This window comes from Seriola aureovittata, chromosome 12 (genome assembly GCF_021018895.1).
Source record: "Seriola aureovittata isolate HTS-2021-v1 ecotype China chromosome 12, ASM2101889v1, whole genome shotgun sequence".
Lineage (NCBI taxonomy): Eukaryota > Metazoa > Chordata > Actinopteri > Carangiformes > Carangidae > Seriola > Seriola aureovittata.
Genome location: NC_079375.1, coordinates 22831986 through 22852280, shown reverse-complemented (window position 1 = coordinate 22852280; position 20295 = coordinate 22831986). Strand labels below are relative to the sequence as shown.

The 20295-nt window shown below is 43.5% G+C and overlaps 1 protein-coding gene across 1 annotated transcript; it reads left to right on the top strand.

Moving 5' to 3' along the window:
• The first annotated feature begins 3846 nt into the window (after positions 1 to 3846).
• On the top strand, positions 3847 to 18284 carry lrrc24 (leucine rich repeat containing 24). Its single transcript, XM_056390482.1, has 5 exons — positions 3847 to 4304; positions 13819 to 14013; positions 14976 to 15254; positions 15592 to 15760; positions 16126 to 18284. The coding sequence occupies exons 2-5, from the start codon at positions 13852 to 13854 to the stop codon at positions 17370 to 17372; spliced, it is 1857 nt and encodes a 618-aa protein (XP_056246457.1). The 5' UTR covers positions 3847 to 4304; positions 13819 to 13851; the 3' UTR covers positions 17373 to 18284.
• The last annotated feature ends 2011 nt before the right edge of the window (positions 18285 to 20295 follow it).

Sequence of the window (20295 nt, the reverse complement as noted above, 5' to 3'; positions counted from 1 at the left end):
CATTACAAGGTGTATGCGTGTGTGTATGTGAGTGAAAATGTGTGTGTGTGTGTGTGTGTGTGTGTAGGTTTGCCATAATTTGCTTTTATCTCCCCAGCATCTGTCTGTGCATGTTATTGATTGTAACCCATGTAGACCACATCACAAACATAAAGGTAATTTCCTCACCTGGCTTTTTTTTTCTCACATTTGTATGGAAATTGCACTCATTCATATTGCTCCGTAAAATATGCAAATTAAAATTATACTGCCCAGTTGGTAATTTGGTTTAGCCTGTATCGCTCCATCTGTCTGTTTGACTGTGAATCAAGTCGTCAAAGTTTATCTTTGTGTGCCATTTTGAAAATAGCTCAAACTTGTCACTTTTAGTAACAGAGAGACGGATGACTCAGTCACAATTATATTTCTCATAATGACGGAGCTTGTTTTTCCACTTTACTTCTTCTTGTCAGTTTGTGTTTCTTAATGCAAGTTTCTTTAAATCTGGGGGAGGTGGTAATTTTTTGGCGTCAATGGGAAAAAGTTCAATAGTCTAAATGGGCAAACAGACGTCTGCACCTCCTCTTGGCTCTGTTTTTAGACTTCAGAAAATCTAGCTTTTAATGGGAGGCTTTGGCCAGTGACAAGTCTTTTCAGAGAGAGAGAGAGCATTCCTTTTGGCTGTTCTTCAGATGCAGATGCGTATGCACGTCCCTTGACGGATACATGTCAATGTGCTTCTCGAGGACAGGTTGTGAATGCTGCTAATAGTTTTGCCTGCAGCTGTGTTGCTTGTGTTGTGGAAGAGCTGCAAGAGGGCGGCTGTATTTTCCAATTCTGGTGGTTTTTTCCGTGTAGATTTCAGCCTGCCCAAGCTTTAACATGCTGTTCTTCAAGGAAAACAAATTCTTGTTTTTCTACTTGAAGTTCCTGGACAATGAAGAGTCCAAAAGGTAACAAAGGCACATCATCCCAACATTGGTGGTAGAAAAGCCTCCACAACACGGCTGCATCCAATGTGTTCCCTCTTTGATATCGAGGTGTTTTCGTTTACAAGGCAAGTTGAGAAAGAGAAGATTCCTAATTACAGCCGGTCCCTGTGGGAGTAGCTGCAGAGGGATGAAGGGTTTTTACTCAATCACACGCACACACACACACACACGTACACAGATACACAGATACACACACACGTACACAGATACACAGATACACACACATGTACACAGATACACAGATACACACACACACACACACTCACAAACCTGGAAACAGCCCAGAGAACTTCAGTCTTCTAAGGTTGGTCACAGAGCAGCACTAATGAAACTGTGACTAGTTCAAGTGCACTTAGACAGTTGGATAGTGTAGTGAGTGGGTGTAGACACACTGATTTCCCTGCAGATCTGGGGGATTCAAACTGGCAACCATGACATTATACGCCCAACTGTCTCACTCTAAGGCTGTTTGATAAGGTGTTTATGGTTGGAAAACACAACTTGTTAGCAAAGTTTATGGACCTATTTATGTGCAAATAAAATCTGGATGGGACTTTGCATGCATGCAAATAGCCTGTGTGTTGCAATTTAACATTTGTTGCTTCTCCTGTGAGTTGAAAATGGAGAGTTAAGGGCAGAAGGATGAGAGGAGGAAAGATGGTGAAAGGAGCCCTCTGCTCTTACAGACATTTGAGTGTGATGTTAATTGTCCTGATGTTGGTCGAAATAGGCTCGTGTTGGCCCAGAGGGGTACGAGGAGATCATTAAAATCCAAGCTCAAACACACACACACTGCAGCATGCTCAGCATCACAAAGGCACACAGTTTGACACAAACTAATGTAGCTGCTCAGGCATGGGAACCTTTTCACACGTAGTTACGCATCAGCGTGCAAGAACATGCGCGTGCATGCGTGCACTACTCGAACACACACACACACACACACACACACACACACACACACATGCATGCAGCTGTTAATCAAGGAATGCTAAATGTGGGTCAGTGCGGTTTTAACCACTGCGGTGTGTGATTAGTGAAGGATCAAGTCATCATCACAGGGGGCACACACGCTCAGAGGCGCATGCGCGTTACTTCTGTGACTCAACCAGGTTTTGGCTACTTGTACTTCAGGAGGTACTCAGCAGTTGCAAGGAGGCAAGGTAAGATTACAATAGAGAAGCTGAAGAATTTGATAAAATGGAAATTAAATTTTGATTAGAAAGAAAATATCAGTTAACACCTGAACAGTAGCTACCCCTAAAAACTAGTTAGCAGGGGACCAGAGATCTATACAGGTAAGTAATGAGTAAATAGTTTAAATTGCTAGGTGAAAGTAATGGATACATGGCTTAAAACGGTTGGTTAAAAGTAATGGATGGAACATGGAACAGTTCAAATAGTTCGTTAGCTAACATAATAGCAAACTCAGACCGATCTCCAACCTTCTTTTCCTCAGTAAAATCCTGGAAAGAGTAGTGGCTGCCCAACTCCATCAACACATGTCCAACCATGAGCTCTATGAACCCTTTCAGTCATCTCCCCATCCCCGGGAGTCCGCAACCTGGGTGTCATCCTGGACTCAACTCTCTCACTCCAGGCACATGTCGACTCCATCACCAAATCTGTTTTCTTCCACCTCAAAAACATCTCTCGACTCCGGCCATCACTCTCTGACTCTGTCACAGAGACCCTCATCCACGCCTTCATCACCACCCGTCCGGATTACTGCAATGGAGTCCTGTTCGGGTTCCCTCCTCCTCCCCTATACCCCATCCCGGATCCTATGGTCCTCGGACACTGGTCTGTCCTCCACCCCTTACACTATCCTGCGATCCTTCAGCTGCCTCATCCCCTACCTTCACCTCCAGTCTCTGCCATCCCTATTCTGTCTCGTCTTTGTCTTTTATTTGTTTATTTTGTGTTTCTTTCCCTGTAAAGCGGCTTTGGCTACCTTGAAAGGCGCTATAAAAATCCAAGTTATTATAATTATCAGTTAGGTGTCTCACAGCCTTATTTTCAGAGCAAATTAGAGAGCTGAAAGTAAAAGATAAAAAGTTGAAATGGCTACATGTTTTGGATAAATGGATGGAATAGTTAGCGAGACGTAGCCTATTAAAAAAAATTTGTGGCTAAAAGTCATGGAGGTATTTGAGTTAATAAGACAAAATAAAAAAAGGCCGGGAACCACTGTTTCAGACAACATAATTGAGATCCAACCAAAAAATCTATTCAACAGAGCATGTCAATGTTACAACTCCTAAACAATCAGCAAAAGGGACCTAAAAAAGTACTGACTAACAGGAGGTAACCTCAGCTAAAATTCATTCTCTCCCAGACAACCTGTAATGAACTGTAGCTGCCTGCTCTGACTGAGCAATATGGTTTTGCAGGATATTGAAGGGACACGGTTCAGCTTGAATTTACAAGTGGCCTGACAGAAATGGCACTTTTTCAGCTCAGTCCTTTTGCGGTTTTTTCACACTTATTCCTGCCTTTGCCGCCACAGGAAATATATAAAGAGCGTCTCTCTGTCAGTGGCAGAGCGTGGAGTATCAAATCTTACATGCCCGTAACCTTCATAATAAAAGGCCGCTGTCCGTGGTGCTGAAATCACTCTGCTCCCCTGCAAATGTTGTTATTTCACAATAAAGTGACGCTCTTTATCCAGGTTCATTTTGCTGCGGAAATTACACTTAAAGTTAACTGTAACAATCGGTGCAAGGCAAGCAAAGAGACCGCCTAATTTATGTTCTGAAAGTGAATGAACAAGAATAAAGACACCCCTCCCTTTCTCTACACAGAGAGAGAGAGAGAGACAGAGAGAGAGAGAGAGAGAGAGAGAGAGAGAAAGGGGGAGGGAGTCAATTCAGGCAGGGATAATTAGAGGAGTAGGTCACTGTTAGACTGTAACGTCAGGGAAAAGGCAAGAAAAAAAGGAAAAGCGAATCAAAGCCGCAAACAATATCAGAAGAGGGAGATAAGAGTCTAAATCGACCATCATCAGCGCTGACGTCCAGCTTTGGCAGATGCGAGCAGTTTCCTCCGGCTCCCAGCATCCAATTACAATGGACGAGCTGAGCCTGTGTGGACTCTAAACCGCTGCCCAGTCAGGAGCCAAGGAGAAAAAAGCGAGCGGAGCGGAGGGAGGGAAACAATGCTCTGGCTCATTTATCTGCAGTGATTTTGAAGTGGGATTCATCTTTTTTTAAGATATATATATATATGTACATATATATATACATATTTATATTTTTTATTTTTTGTCTATTAAGTCGCTCGAGCAAGTGAGAAGACTACTGCCAAGATCAAGTCCGTGCACGCAGAGAAACGGTAGGTCGCAGTTGTGTGTTGAGGAAAAGGGGGACAGTGTGCGCCTGGGATAGTAACACGGGAGGGTCTCAGAGGATGTTTGGTAGCGACCCTATTTGACATTTAATGCATTTTAATCCCAGAAAAACCCACAGAGGAAGATTGTTTTGTGTTGATATTTGTTGAAGTATAAAACCGCCTGCAGTGTACTTCGGGAGATTATAGAGTGGGAGTGAAACAAATGATGTTTTGTAACTGGAATAATCTGAGGAATGAAGTTAAAGTGAAATCAAACGCTGTTATTTTGACACTCTTCACACCTGAAGGCACCCAAATCCCACACTGAAGATCACTGATGTATGCCAAGTAGCACTTGCTCTAAATGTTATTATTTCATGTTATTATGTGTTCAATTAACTAATAACTTTATCAAAAATAATAAATAGACTGCTTATACAGTGTTGCGCCAATATTTTGTGTACCCTCATTGATATGAATGGAGTGGATAAATCTAAATATGCTTCTGAGTTAACACAATAAAATTAAATAACACCATAAACTACAAACCCCAATTGACAAACCCTTCTACGCACTATCTGGAATAGCACATCCCTCTAATAGTATAGAAATACAGTCCATGTGTAGTCTATTTGACACCTGTGCCTAAAAAAACTGCACATTATGACCTTTCTATGTATAGATATAATGGCAGGGCTGTTGTATTGGACTGCATTAGGTGTGCCTAATAAAGTGGCCGATGAGTGTATATAAAATAAATAGTGACCTATACAATTCAGCAGCACCACTAATTACAGCCTCTGAAATTATATCAAAGTTGAATTAACACCCCTCTGAAACAGTTTCAATGAAAGATGACATCAAAGATTTATTTACTGGAAGACTGCTGTTTTACACTGCATTCGTTTTGGCAAGGTGTTCCTAATAAAGTGGCAGCAACTGATTCTCCTTTAAATCCTATGAAATAGACAAACCAGGTGTATCTGTTGTTTTAAATGGTTTTGTTGTTTTTGTTATTAACGCACAATTCAGAAGGTGATCAACTGAAAAAATATTTAATAACAAAGTTGTCACAGCAGTGATTCAGGACTTTCAATTGTCTACAGCTTGTCCCATCATGTCGCAGTACTACAGCACTAAAACTGCTATCTTCATCTTACTACACATTTTGAAAGAAAACTACCAATTTCCCTGCAGAGCCATTCTGTATTCCAATCACATGGGAACATTCAAGTGATACTGTTGTGTTGGGAAAAAATGAAGTATAATAAGATTACTGCTGAGCACAGCACACACCTTAAAGGCAATCTGGCAGGAATATTATAGAGACACTACGGCAGATGCCAAGAAGAGTGTATTGTGATTAGGTCACTACTAGGTTATTGTTCCATACTATCCTGTCCCTACAGGACGACTGCCATGTCTCCTCATTCAGACTTGTGAGTGCCACAGTTCCTTTGCTAATGTCTGAGTTTTAATGCGTGTCCCTCTGGTTAATTGCTATTCTGCTCATGAGGCAGTGTGGAGCCAAACAGCGGGCCCCTGGACAGGACCTCGTTTGTTTAACTCCGAGGGTGGGGTATCTGTCTTGTGTGGACAGATCCATACAGACAAGTTGACTTCTTACGCCTGCAGAGATCTTTAATTTTTCATTGGCTGGTGTCTGCCAGACAATGATGACTGAAATCTCTCTTGGCTGTAATTGTATAGCACCCCCAGTTCTGGCCTGACTTGAGAATGTCATGGGCAGACAGCAAAGATCAGCTGAAAGGAGAAAATGCAAGAGAAGAGAAAAAAATGATTACATTTACAGTTTCATTATTTCCACACTGCACTGATAAGCATATAGCCTACATGGTAGAGTATAATTTCACATACATTTGACATGTTTCACTTGCAGTTAAGAGATGCTGTCACTTCCTTGGCATAATTTATGAGGATTGAAAGACTTCTACTGCAGGCACTACTGCACACCCAGTATTACTGAAATGCAGTATAGTGGGATGATAAACAATCGTTATGGAAGCATCGCTTTCCTTTCATTTTTGGACACAAATGCACACACACGCACGCACACACACACACACACACACACACTTTCCCACACACTTTTATTGCTCTTCTAGTAATACCTGCACTTTCGACTGAACTGCCATCAAAAGGAGTAATATTTACAATTCAGATTCTCTCATCTGGAACACCAGGGGGAAACACAATGATACGTCTTTAGAAAAGCAATCAAATACAAATCTATTCATGTGAATACTTTTATCAGAATTGAAGAATATATTAAAATGCAACGGATTGTGCTCCTCAATAGAGGAGGATGTGACTCCGCTTCATCCATCTCCCAACCTGTCTGATCTTACCCATCCATTACACTGTGAAACATGAAACATGAAAATGGTGCAAAAGAAATATAAAAATCAAACCACCTCCTTCTGCTCTGGCATAATCCACTGACTCATAAATTCTGCAGCCCGTCAGATGAAGCTACTGTGAATGAAACTGCTGTGATCGATTGCATCAACCAACCTTGACAATTAGAATGGACAGTGTGCATATGTATGCGCGCGCGTGTGTGTGTGTGTGTGTGTGCGTTTGAAAGAAAAGACACAGCGGAGAATATTGACATTTGAAAAGAGGTGACACAAAAAAACGAGCAAGTGTCAGACAGGTGATGTTGAGACAGAGAGGAGCAGGAAACGCTGACAGTTACCGTGACACTGCTGCTGGCATGTTTGCTAAATACCCGAGTGACAGACACAGACACAGTTGATGTCTCCTTCACTTTTATTGGTTTTCTGAAAAAAATAATTTATCATCACTTTAAAGGAATAATTTGACATCTTGGGAAATACACTTATTTGCTTTCTTTCTAACGTTCCCACACTCACACCTGTACTGTGAATATGAAGCTACAGCCAGCAGGTTAGCTTAGCATATTTACATAACACGTGCGTTACTAGGGTTGGGTTGAAAAAAATTAATTCTCTGATTCAAATCAATTTTCATTTGAATAATCCAACATTGATTTATAAAATCCAGAGATTGATCTTTTAATATTTGACTTTTACAGTCTCTTGTGTGAAGCTGTAACCCTATTAGTCTTGCATGACCACCGTTCCGGTGCAACAAGATCTGGTCACATGAGAGACAAAAGCATGGCAGACGTGGCTCCACTGAAGGCACATGCCTAAAGGCAGATGTGTGGTTGCATTTAGGATTTTAAAAACTATGAATAGAGCAAAGCAAATCCATATGCAAGATGTGCAAGAAGAAGCCGACAGAAGAAGCTGTGTGCACCTGTTGGTTCACACTGTAGCCAGTGCACCAGGGTACGTTAGCAACGCACATTACTTACCTATTATTTCTCGAGACGTGTGTCCGTGTAAACCGTGAACAGTTATATTTTTGATAATGCACCAGGTTAAAGGAACAATGTACAGCTTTAGTTCTCTGAGAAATTAATTCATATCCGAGCAAAATTGGTATTGTAACTGAAATATCTCTGAGACACAATCGAATTGATTCAGGAAGTCAGTGGCACCTCCCAGCCCTATTCATTTACATGGCAAACTTACACTGACAGCGAGACTCCTGGTAGTCCCGGCTTAATTGATTAACTTAACCAGTGAGTGTTAGAGATGCTGGTAGCCAGATACAGGCTGTATGCTAAGCTAAGCTAAGCTAACTGTGTCGACGCTTTAGGTTCATATCTGACGGACAAACATGAGGGAGGTGTCCAGCTTCTCATCCCTCATGAAAGTGAGAATTCCTTTCAAAGTTGTGGTTACCAGGGACTGTTAATGATGTACAGATGATTACTTTCTATTTTGAGTGGAGCACAACTGATAAATTGGCTGGGATGACATGTCGACCATTACTGGCATATCACAGATACTGTATGTCTGTATCAGCACATATGTCAGATGGTAAATGACAAGAAATTGAGGTAATGTCTAAATTATAGGTTGTGTACAGAGCGCTGCTTTCACACTTTATACAAGGTTTATTAGTTGTAACAGGTGCTTGACTGATAGATCAGGCCAATGTAGGAATCTGCTTATTGCAGACATATTTCAGTATCTTGTATACGTTGGCCAGTAAGCAACAAGACTTTCAGCACAGAACTGCCAAAGTAGGTTTGAGGTCATTTAGAGACAGTGTCACCATGACATAGATTGTCCACCAGAGAGCTCTGACATGGTTATTTTTCAACTGTGACATATCCCAGTCAGTATCTACTGCGGCCACACAAAAAAGAAATGTGGATATGTATTAAGATTGTTTGTTCACATCATGTGTTTATGTCAACGAAAAATGAAATATATAATTTTCTGATTTTTTAAACACGCCAAATATTGATCTTGGTATCAGCCTCAAAAGCCCAGTGTCAGTCGGGCTATAGTTGTGACCACTGGCTTTATCAGTGGTTAAGAAAGCATTTAATAATTCTTTATAGATCAGATCATCAGATATAAGCCATTAATGAAAACACATTTTCTGTTGCCAGGCTGTGGAAAATCCATTTGGCTTATGTTATCCTTTCCATTTGGTAACATGCAGTTATAAATGTTGGTAAACTATCAATTAATCCTTAGTAAGTTCAGCGCTATAAATCAGCAGAGGTTTCTAATAGAGAAGAGTTATCCATTATTAACAAGCGTTAGAAACATGACACCAAATTGTTATAAAGTAGCCTAAGTCTTCAGCTGTTGTGTGTGTGTGTGTGTGTGTGTGTGTGTGTGTGTGTGTGTGTGTGTGTGTGTGTATATCTCTGTCTCTCATTGTATTCAAGCATTTACTAAACGCACTGGCAGCAGATTCATAAATTGTGTCACCTTTTATAAAAGTTGCATTATTACAAATGCTGCTGTGTTCTGTATTTGATATATTTCATCTGTATATTTATATCGTTATATTTATCTGCAAAATCAATATGTTTTTCGTCTGCATAATACTTAAAGCTCCTTTTTATTCATATATTTTTTACACAGCTGTTTAGTCATGCAGACAAAGAGGAGGAGGATTTAGAGGAAAGAAAGCACAGAATACAAAAAGGGAAAGCATCACTGGGCTAAAATATGTTTAAAATTTTAATGATGGGATGTTACCATCGCCCTTCCTGGACAGTGAGCACATAAAAGTAAATCTTCTGTATAAAATGGATATTGATTATGCAGTCATACAGCTTCTATTGTGCTTTTAGTTTCTCAATTATCAGTCACAGCTCAAGTTGAATTGCAAGGATTCCAGCACTGAAACAACTTGTTGAACGTGAGCAGACAATATATATAATCATCACTGGTTTGCTGGAGTAGCGGTGCTGCTGTGCTCAGAGGAATAAGTGTGGCTGGTTCCACAGACGAAATCTGAGTTTCTGGGTTGATTTTGAGCCTCCATGCAGTTTATATCAATAACCTTTGAGCTTCTCTGTTGGCCTGCTTCCATTACCAACAACAGCCTCTACATGGCAGGCAGACCTGTCACAGCAGTTTATCATGTGAACTCTTAAAAAGCTAAGATTTATCGAGTTTGTCTAAGTATAGGGAGATGGAGTAAGGTCCCAACCACCCGTAACGCCCCCCCCCCCCACAGCCCACCCACCCTAAAAAACATCTGCTTTCATGGTGAAAATCAATGGCTGGGGAGCCCAGCTGGACGGACTAGTAGTGGAAAAATAAAGAAATCAATGCTGGCTTATTAACTGAGCAGAGCTTCCTTTACCACTGACACAAAAATATGTGTGTGTGTGTGTGTGTGTGTGTGTGTTTATGGCTGTCTGTTTGCATCTGACTTGGTCTGTGTCTGTGAATGATGATGGCTGCTGCCAGTCGTAGGCAGGACGTGCGAGTGCATAAGCGTGTGTGAGTGTGTGTGTTTGTGTGTGTGTGTGTGTGTGTGTGTGTGTGTGTGTGTGTGTGTGTGTTTGTGTGTGCGTGTGTGTGCATGTGTGCCTGCCAGTGTGTTTGTCCGTGAATGTTGGTGGCCAGTGCTCGTGTACAAGTGCTACTTTGTAGGTGTGCTTCGCATGTTTATGAGCGTGTGTATGTGTGTGTGTGTGTGCGTGTGCTTGTGTGTGCTATTTGGTGGAAACTATCGCTCAAAGTCAGTGTGTTACTCTTGGGTTAGCGCCACAGAGTTCTCCCAGTGCCTTGGCCTCAGTCTATTTGTGGACAAAAGGATGCTCTGAGACAAATGATTTAGCACCTGTCAGTCAGAGCAGAAGGACGAGAGATGAGAAAAGAAAGAGGTCAGAGACGGAGAAAGGGAAAATGATGGAGGCTTTCTGAGAAACAGTGAGGAAGCAGGAGAGTAAAAGCGGGGGAAAGGAGAGGAAAAAGTTCACGCTGCAGAAAGAGAGAGTTAGACTAAAAGAGAATTTACGATTTAGCTCTGGGTCATCACATAGCTCAAGTTCCTGTGAGCAATTTTCCCCGGGAAATGACAGCTTCTATTTCAGTGGAGCTGTTTGCCTAACACCAGCTCGCAGGAACTGTGCCTGGCCTTCGGGCCCCACAAGCAGACCTTCCCTCATCACAAGAGTTACCATAACAACAGATGAGGCCGACCTGCACCGGTGGCAGCACAGGGATGTGAACTTTGCTTCTGCCTGCAGCACTCTGGCTGTCTGCTGCACCTCCAGCACATCAACACCGACCCTCCTTGGAAAAAAAAGAGGAGAAAAAAAAATCACAGCAAACACTATGCAGTGAATTTTCTGCGCTGTGAATATTTGACCAGCCGAGCTGTGATTGTTCAGCAGTGTATGATTTGTTTGGGGCGTGAAAACAAAGCACTATGTCAAGAATAAAGAGACAATTGTAATTTCAGAAATGCCCAAATAAACACACTTCAGGCCGCTCTGGAGTCCAGTGCAAAAAATAGTGTTTGCAGAGATGTTTGCAGATTCCTGTTTTGAGGTAGATGCAGATACTGAATGCTGAACAGTCTTTGTGTGATGTGGTGTGATCTGCAGTTTATTAGATTTCCTTTGGCATTTGTTGACTGACATCTGCCCCTGCAGGTCTCTGCCTTCACTGTCCTCTAACACTCAGACTTCTTGTCAACAACATTAGGCTCTAATCATCCTATTTACACATTTCCACAGTCAATAGAGATATATTGCTGACCTCGTTTTTTAATGCCAAAAAAAGCAGCCCCCCCCCCCCCCACCCCCCCCCCCCCCACCCCCCCCCCCCCCCAACACACACACACGCACACAAAAACGTAGACAGCGCCGAGAGCAGCTTAGCTAACAAGCATCTGATTGTGCAGATTACGCATGTTCCACAGAGGATTACTGAGACTGAAATGAACAAATTGACCTCTTACCACTGAAATCCCACATCAGCATGACAAAAGATGAGAGTCAAGCACAGTGAGGGGCAGACTGAACCTGAAACAGTACACTTACAGTACACTGCCAGACAAGTTGCAGTCAGCAGCATTATTTAAAGACGCCTCTGCCCAACTGTTGTTTTATTTTTGTCCTCGCCTTCCGTCTGTTTGCAGACCCTGAGAACTCCATAGGTTATCCTCGTCTCTCATCACACTTGTCCTGACAGTGAATACGTGGCGTGATTGCCACTCAGGCTTCTTCCTTTCTTTCTTTTTTTTCTTTCTTTTTTTAAAAAAAAAAGACAGAGTAATGCAGAAAGAGCAGAGAAATGCATAAGCTATTTTCTCTACCTGGCAGGGAGTCATTTGCATTGATGTTGGGCACATATTCCAACAACAAATATCAGACTGTGCTTCCTGTTCTGCGTGTATTCTTAGCTGAGGGCAGGCGAGTGTCTCCCTCTCTGGTTCCCTTTCTGACACTTTTCAAGTAAGCCAAAGCTATTTAAAAGTCATCTCACTGTGAAAGTAACAAAAGCTCAATGACAGACCAAGGCCTTATTCAAAATTCAATTTTTGTGCTTTCTCCTCGCAACAATAGAAATACATAATTTCTTTCCATGCTTGTTTGGAGAGCTCTAGAGAGGAAATGGCATGCTCTTGTTAATAAGTTTTAGCTCTGTTTTTCGCTGAGAGAAGACGATTGAACAGCTTATGTAGGTCACATTGTATTAATCTAGCTGGATATCCTCGTAAATGTGCTCCAAATCAAACATGCAATATTAAAACTCAGTTCATTGCTCATTTTCTTAATAATGCAGTGTGTCTGCGCTGAGAATGACTTCTGAGCCACTGAAACAATGATCCCACTGTACTGCTGCTTTCGCATTAAATTACTGTTGTGGATTATAACACTACAAATGAGACACACTAGATATCAATCTGACAGCACAGTTCAAACACACTGCAAGCTGAATATTTATCAGTCACAGTTTGTTTCAGACCCTTTCATCACTGCGCTGGAATGATATCTGTGTGCATTCTAATCATTAATAAACGAGATGATCTCCAAAATCATTCGGAGCGAGATCTAAATGCTATCAATTAACTGTCTGGGTGATTCTGCAATCTTAAGCAAACTAGAAATTTCACAAGTCAAACAAGCTTAATGGGATACAGAGACACGGCCGGGGTTGCGCATGAATGTTTTATAACAATGTGAGACTTTAGATTGGATCAATGTGATGCCCGCTTCTCCACTGGATGAAGATTCTCTAGAACGAGGCGGGCAGGCTCAGCAAAGCGTAATAAATCCACCTGCTGTCGCCGGAGCAGAATGACGGCGCTCAGTGTGACATTTCAACATGTATCATGTCTCCAGCCCTGCGGTATCTTCACGTGATCTGCTGCCGATGAACTATTGTGAACACTGCAGAGCTACACGGTATCGGACGGCGAGTCTGAGGCCGTTTTGATGTGAACAGTCGAGCGGAACAATAAATCCCTTCCAGGCTGTGCAGAAATAAAAAATAAAAAAATAAAAAAAAGTGCATGGATGAGTTGCTCACTGATGGGTTTATATCAAAGGAAGATATTGCTGTAAGGTGTAGCAAGCAGCCAGTGCTGATGTTTTTGATCAGCGGATTAGAGCTGGTTACCACTTGAGATTTGCTTTGAGGAGGTAAATGTGGTTTCTGAGATTACAGGGGGGGGGTCAAAACACAAACCTCTGTCTCTGTGCAGCACATTTGCACGTGTGTGTGTGTGAGAGAGCCTTTGTAAGACAAAGACAGAGACAGAAATAGAGGTGGAGTGTGTGAGTGTGTTTGTGCATGCATTAAAAAGACAAGAGAGAGGTCCTTGAGGCAACCTGCGCATCTTTTATCACATCTTTAATTAATTGAAGCCCATAATAGAAGCTGCTGCAATTCCACTGACTAGACACAGCTGAATGGAAAACAGGCAGGGATGAGGAGATACTCTTATGTTGCTTTGCTTTTTTTATCAATCCTCCCTTGCCATTCCACAGTCATCTGCATACACAACATATCTGCAGCTCCTGTCAGTCTCGCCTTTGAGGATGAAATACATTACCGTGAAGAAAAAAAAAAGGTTGTAGTGGTTGTAACCGTGGTGAGTGATTAATGTTTACTTCTCTGCCTTCTCCCCTCAGGTTTTGTCTGTGAAGGCCGACTGTAAAACCACTATGGTCCTCTCGTGGTTCTCCAGACTCACCCTGCTCGTAATAGCCCTCATCCCTCAGCCGTCCCTGGGATGCCCCTCCGGCTGTCGCTGCTACAGCCTCACGGTGGAGTGCGGATCTCTTGGGATCAAAGAAATCCCTCAGGGTGTCCCTGCTGTCACTGAGGTCAGTTGGCTGATTGACAATAAGTTAAGGCACTAGATGCTGTAGTGCATAGCAGCTGACCCCACCCCGCCCCATCCCACCGCCACCTTCCTCCTCCTGCCCCAGTGGTTTTGTATCAGTTGACTTCCTCTCTGATCCATTCTTATTACCCTGAAATGATTGTGGTTAATCAATTTGCCGTGACCCTCTTTGATGTAAGCCTAAGGGAGGGGCTGTGCTGTTGGCTGTGTAATTATTCATTCTTGCACAGAAAGTGACTCTCGCACGCCCTCTGATCATCTGTTGAGAAGATGTTTAACATCACACCGTCTTTTCCTCTCGGGTTCAGGCCCCCCAACATTACTGCAGCTTATGAATATTAATGGAAAGCATGTCCTGCATAAATTGTTCCATTAACCTCATTCAGCAGGTCTATCTCCTCAATCATACTTTACCTCATGGCCCGTGTTTGCTTTCTGGGAAAACGTCATCAGTGAATGCACATGACCAATCAAGCAGACAGCTGTGTATTTGTGCACTTCTCATATAGCTCCAATCATTTTTTTTTTTTGTTTGAAGATGTTTCCCACAAGGGCTTCTGCAGCGTTTGGCAAGAGAACTGAAGCACAAAACAGGAAAAAAAAAAAAAAAAAACGCTGCACAAGCCACATTGTCACTGTCATTATTATCACGATCCCGGACGAGCTCATCGCACATTGTTTGTATTGCCTGCATTAACATATATCCAAAGCTTTGCACAGCCCTGTGAGAGCATAGGTTTAAAAGTGGCCCTGTTGCTAATGTAATCTCTCCTCATGGTTAATGCATTTTTCTACCCACTGAGCACGGCACAGGAACAGGCCACGCTCACTTTCTGGTACAAAACAAACACCGACTCAAACATCACATCCCTCCTCTGTTCCCCTAATGCAATCAATCTGTGATCGTTCTGCTAATTTCATTCCCTTTTTCTCCCCCTAAAGACCATCTTTCTCCAGGATAACGCTATAGTGCAGATCCGTCTTCAGGACTTGACTCGCCTGGGCAGCCTCCATTACCTTTACCTCCAGAACAACAGCATCTCAGCCCTGGAGCCCGGGGCGTTCCTCAGCCAGGGGCAGCTGCTGGAACTTGCTCTCAATGGCAACCTCATCCATCTGGTCACCCCTGACATGTTTCGGGGTCTGGAGCACCTCCGGATCCTCTACCTCGCCGGCAACCAGATCACTCGAGTCCAGGACCACACCTTCAGGGGACTGCAGGTCAGTGCATGTGAGATAAAGGACTGAATGACTGGTTGGCAATGGTTAATGCACAGACTGGGTAAAGCGTTCCTAAAACCTTAGTTTTTGCCAGCAAAGCCAAAGCAATTTCAATATGGGATTCCTCTTTATGGATTATATAAGATGACATCTGTGACTGTAAATCCAATTCACGACAGCATGTCTTACTAATCTCTATCATACAGTAATACAGCACAGACTGAGTCTAGTGGAATTGAGTCATCCTCTTCACATTTGACATTTCCATTCCTCCCTCTTTAACTAACTCGTTCACATTTCTCATCCTCCGCTGTGCGTCTTTCTTCGCTGTCTGCAGCGTCTGCAGGAACTCCACCTGCAGGAAAACAGCATAGAGCTGCTGGCAGAGCAAGCCCTGTCTGGCTTGTCATCTCTGGCCCTGCTGGACCTCAGCAGAAATCACCTCCGCACCCTGGGAGCCTCGTCCCTCAAACCACTTGTCAGCCTGCAGGTGCTACGTGTCACAGGTAGGCGAAGAGAGAGAAGACATTATGTCTTACAGTAATGTGACATAATCCTCCAAGATTGAATTTGAATGCTTCCGTAACACAATTCTGAAGAACCGACACTGCCTGAGAAAGCACTGTCAGAGCACTGAAATTCACACACTATCAGTCGTTTTAAACTAGCCACAACCAACAGAATGATGTGGAGTGAAGTGAAGTGCCCTTATACATATTTTACATATTAAAGAGTTTCAGCCAAGCGTAGACCTTCAATGAGAAAAAAAAAATCCCTCAAAAACATAATTTAAAAAAGAGAGGGACAATTAGTCGTGGAGTGGTTGCCAAAACGGAACATAAACCTGTTTGACTCCATTCCTCTCTTCCAGAGAACCCATGGCGCTGTGATTGCGCTCTTGGCTGGCTAAGAACCTGGATCAGCAAAGACGGCCAGCGTCTGTTGAGCTCTGCTGAGCAGCGTCAGCTGATGTGCTCAGAACCGCCTCGCCTCTCCCACCTCAGCCTGGTGGAGGTGGCCCCAAACAGCCTGGTCTGCATTCCCCCCGTGGTTCAGCTGGAGCCCAGTCACCTGACCGTGCGACTAGGGGAGAGCCTCAGAGTCTCCTGCCAGGCCTCAGGATACCCTCAGCCTCAGGTGACCTGGAAGAAAGCCTCCCACGGCAAGGCCCAGTTATCACCTCGAGGCCTGGTTCAAGAGCTGGGGCCCAACGGTGAGCTCTTCAGGCCTGGGGCCGGAGGAGTGGTGACAGCCCTGCCCAGCAGTGGAGGGATGAAGGTGGGAGGTGTTGGCGGGATCCACGGGCTTGTGCGCGGAGCTGAGGAAGGGGGCGAGAGGGACAGCTTTGACCCGGACATGGGCAGCGGCATGTTGTTTCTCAGCAACGTAACCGTAGCGCACGCTGGACGCTACGAGTGCGAGGCCTGGAACCCTGGTGGTGTAGCCAAAGTCACTTTTCACCTGGCCGTCAACATGTCTTCTTCCTCGTATTCATCCCAGTTCTGGCCTCGTTCCAACACGCACTCCTTTGTTTCCTCTTCGTCTAACTCCTTCTATCAACCAGAGGTTCTGGACGTGAGCCAGGAGCCGTTGTATGAGCAGGACAGCATGGATTTCAGTGCTCTGGGCCCCGCCACACAAACCGCCATTGCAGTGGGCATCTCCTTGCTAGCGCTGACTGCCGTTCTCCTCCTGATTATGATCTACACTCGTCACCAGCAGTACCGCAAAGAGGAAGGGGGATCCTATTGTACCAGCAAGGAAGAGAGCATCCTTTACGTGAATGACTACTCTGATGGACCCACCACCTTTGCTCAGCTGGAGGAGTACCGCGATGACCACGGCCACGAGATGTACGTCCTCAACCGGGCCAAACCCGTTCTGGGGTCCTCTTCTTCCAGGTGTCCCATGATGAGCGGGTTTGTCCAGCAGAAGGGAATGAAGGAGGCTCTCCTGGACCATGAAATGGTGCAGACACTGACCCGATCGGGGGGAATGGGGCTTCGCAGAAACCCAGCAGACGGAGGAGAGGGACCCCTAACAACGGACCCGGAGGAGCTCTTCCTCAGTCAGAGCCTCCTCTTCGGATCACAGGTTGCCTACGAGATCCACTGCTAAAGGGGCTTTAATTTGTTTTCTGACATAAAACAACATGCTGATGGACTTAATTAAAGACATTAAAAGGAAAATCACCTCGGTGCACTGATTTGAAGCATCAGATCATCATGTGGTCTTCAGAAGAAGGGGGAGAGTGTCAGTTCGCGGTTGCTATGGGAAATCTGGATCACAACCAGCTTCTCAGAGAACCTCGTCTGATTGATTGTGTGGCATTAAGATGGGTCAGAGGGATGAACGGTGATCATCGAAGGGAAAATAACAAACTGAACCATACCTGTCTGTCTCCAAATCAACCCTTTAAAGATAATTATACATGGCTAACCTTAAGTGACAGTAAATCTAAATCCTCACAAAAGAGGCTCAAACTGTGCAGCACATAGTGGCAACTAACTAATATTCATTAAAACAGTGGCTCATATTTTGTACTTTACGTCTTTTTTTTTTTCTTTCTTTCTTTAGGCTTTGTGTGTCTTGTCTGTGTTTTGTGTAAATATAATGAAGCTAAGTTACACTGTGAAGTACAGTTGTTGTTATTGTGGACCCTGTTGCAGATTAGATTTAGACCTAAACCAGTCCTCTAACTGAAACTGCATTATCATTATCCATATGTGTGAGTGGGCGTAGAGTGGGTGGATTTGTTTAAAGAGGTTCATTTTGAATGCAGCAGCGAGTCTTTTATACAACATTTGTACCATAGCACTGTATTACTTGATGTTAACATGCTATGATTTCTTTTTGTTTTTTTTCTACCTGTTTGTTGAAACACTGGAACAAAGAAATGTCATTTTCATTGTCTGAACTCGACTCTTTGGTGAAATTAATGCCATTAACATAAGTTTGTGACAACCATTCTAGTGTGAATATCGCACAGTTTGTCTTTGGTTTCTACGTAATAAAATGTATTTTAAAAGACTCAGTGTTTCATTTCTTACAGGGGGTTAACGGGGTTGCTGTGTAAAAGCTTATTGTTTGTCTCCGTCTCCTTTTTCTTCCCTTCAGCACATGACGTGCAGCAGCTGGATGTGAAAGGCTTGTTCTTAAAGATAGACTGTGGCTTTCAGTCAGTGTGTAGCCGGTCAGTCTGTCAGAGGTCCATGGTTCATAAACTCTTTATTCTACCTCTCTGCTGGTAAGCACTGTAGTATCAGGTGTGCTTTCAGAGCTACTTACGCTACGCCATATAATCTGTGCTTTATACCAAGACCAAGAACCGTATTGATCATTCAAAAGCATGTCAATATTCTATTAAAAAGTCTTGCTATTACAGTTTGTATGTTTTGTATCCTAACAACCGTATTAAATGCCACGGTTATTCCATGGGAACTCGATTAGGAACACAACTGAAGGACATTTCCCCGTCACAAACTGGCATTTTATTCATAATATCCCATCATTTTAGTATGGAGCTGAACGAGCAGAACAGAACACAGAATGGTGGTGAAGCAAGTCTTTTGTTATTAATTATTTAGATTGTGGGGAATTGGGCTGGTGATGGCAATGCTGGCGAGAGACTGTGGAAAGTATGGCAGATGATGGCGGAGGTTGGGTAAACAGATAGGAATCCCCTTGAGTTGGGCAAACAGACAGAAATCCAAGCAGGTAAGACAGGGCTGGGCTGAGCGTGGCAGGCGGCAGGGTTGTAGTTGTGAGGATCAAATAGGATTCCCCCCCCCAAAAAAAAAGTCCAAGAAAACAGACACAGAGCAACAAGTCTGCGACACTCTTTGGCCGTAGCGTTTATACCACTCGACGTGGTGTGACAGAACGATCTGGCGAAGGATGGTGAGCTGCACCTGTCCTTTGTACTGCAGCAGGTTCTGGAGTTGATTGCATGATGAGAAGCAGGTGAGTATGGAGACTTGGAAGGAGCAGGAACCAGGGAGCCACGCCCAGCTGACACACACACACACACACACACACACACACACACACACACAACCACTTAACGAGCACTTTATGAAGAACACCTGCTTATTCATGCAATTATCTGCTCAGCATGTAGTATCAGCATTGCAATTGAAAGAATCATGCATCTGCAGGTCAGGAAGTTCAGTTAATGGTCACATCAAACATAAGATTGGGGGGAAAAATGTGACTCAGTGACTGCTGCTGTGGCATGATTGTTGGCGTCAGAAGGGCTGCTTTGAGTGTTTTTAAAACTACTGATCTCTGGAGATTTTCACTCACAACAGTCTCTTGAGTTTTACTCTGAATGTGGTGAAAAACAAAAAGAAAAACATTCAGTGAGCAGCAGCTCTGCGGACGGAAATGCCTCGTTGAAAAGCTTCTTCAGAGAGAACAACCTTGAGGTGGATGGGCTGCAACAGCAGAAGAACACATCAGGTTCCACTCCTGCCAGCCAAGAAGAGAAATCTGAGGCTGCGGTGGACACAGGCTCATTAAAACTGGACACTTGAATCATCAACAGCATGAATCCATGCACCCTACCTGTCTTGTGTCAATTGTCCAGGCTGACGATGGTGTAAGGGTGTGGGGATTATTTTTTTGGCACACTTAATACCAATCAATCATGGGTTGAATGCTAAAGCCTATCTGAGTATTGCTGCTGACCACGTGCATCCCTTTGTGGTCAGTTTACCATCTTCTAATGGTTAGTTGGAGCATGATAATGAACCAAGTTTCCCAAGAATTAAACGAGTCAGATCTGAATCCAGCAGAAACGTTTGGGATGCGTTTGAACGGGAGATTGGCAGCGTGAATGTGCAGCTGACAAATCAGCAGAAATAATGTGATGCAATCATGTCAACGTGGAGCAGAATCTAACATGTTGTGGAATCCATCCCACTGAGAACTGAGGTAAAGGTACGTCTTACCCAGTAATAATTAGGTGTTCCGAATAAAGTGCTCTGTGAGTGTAAGTTGTACGTGACAGGATTGAAGACTAATTCTTAAAGAATACACC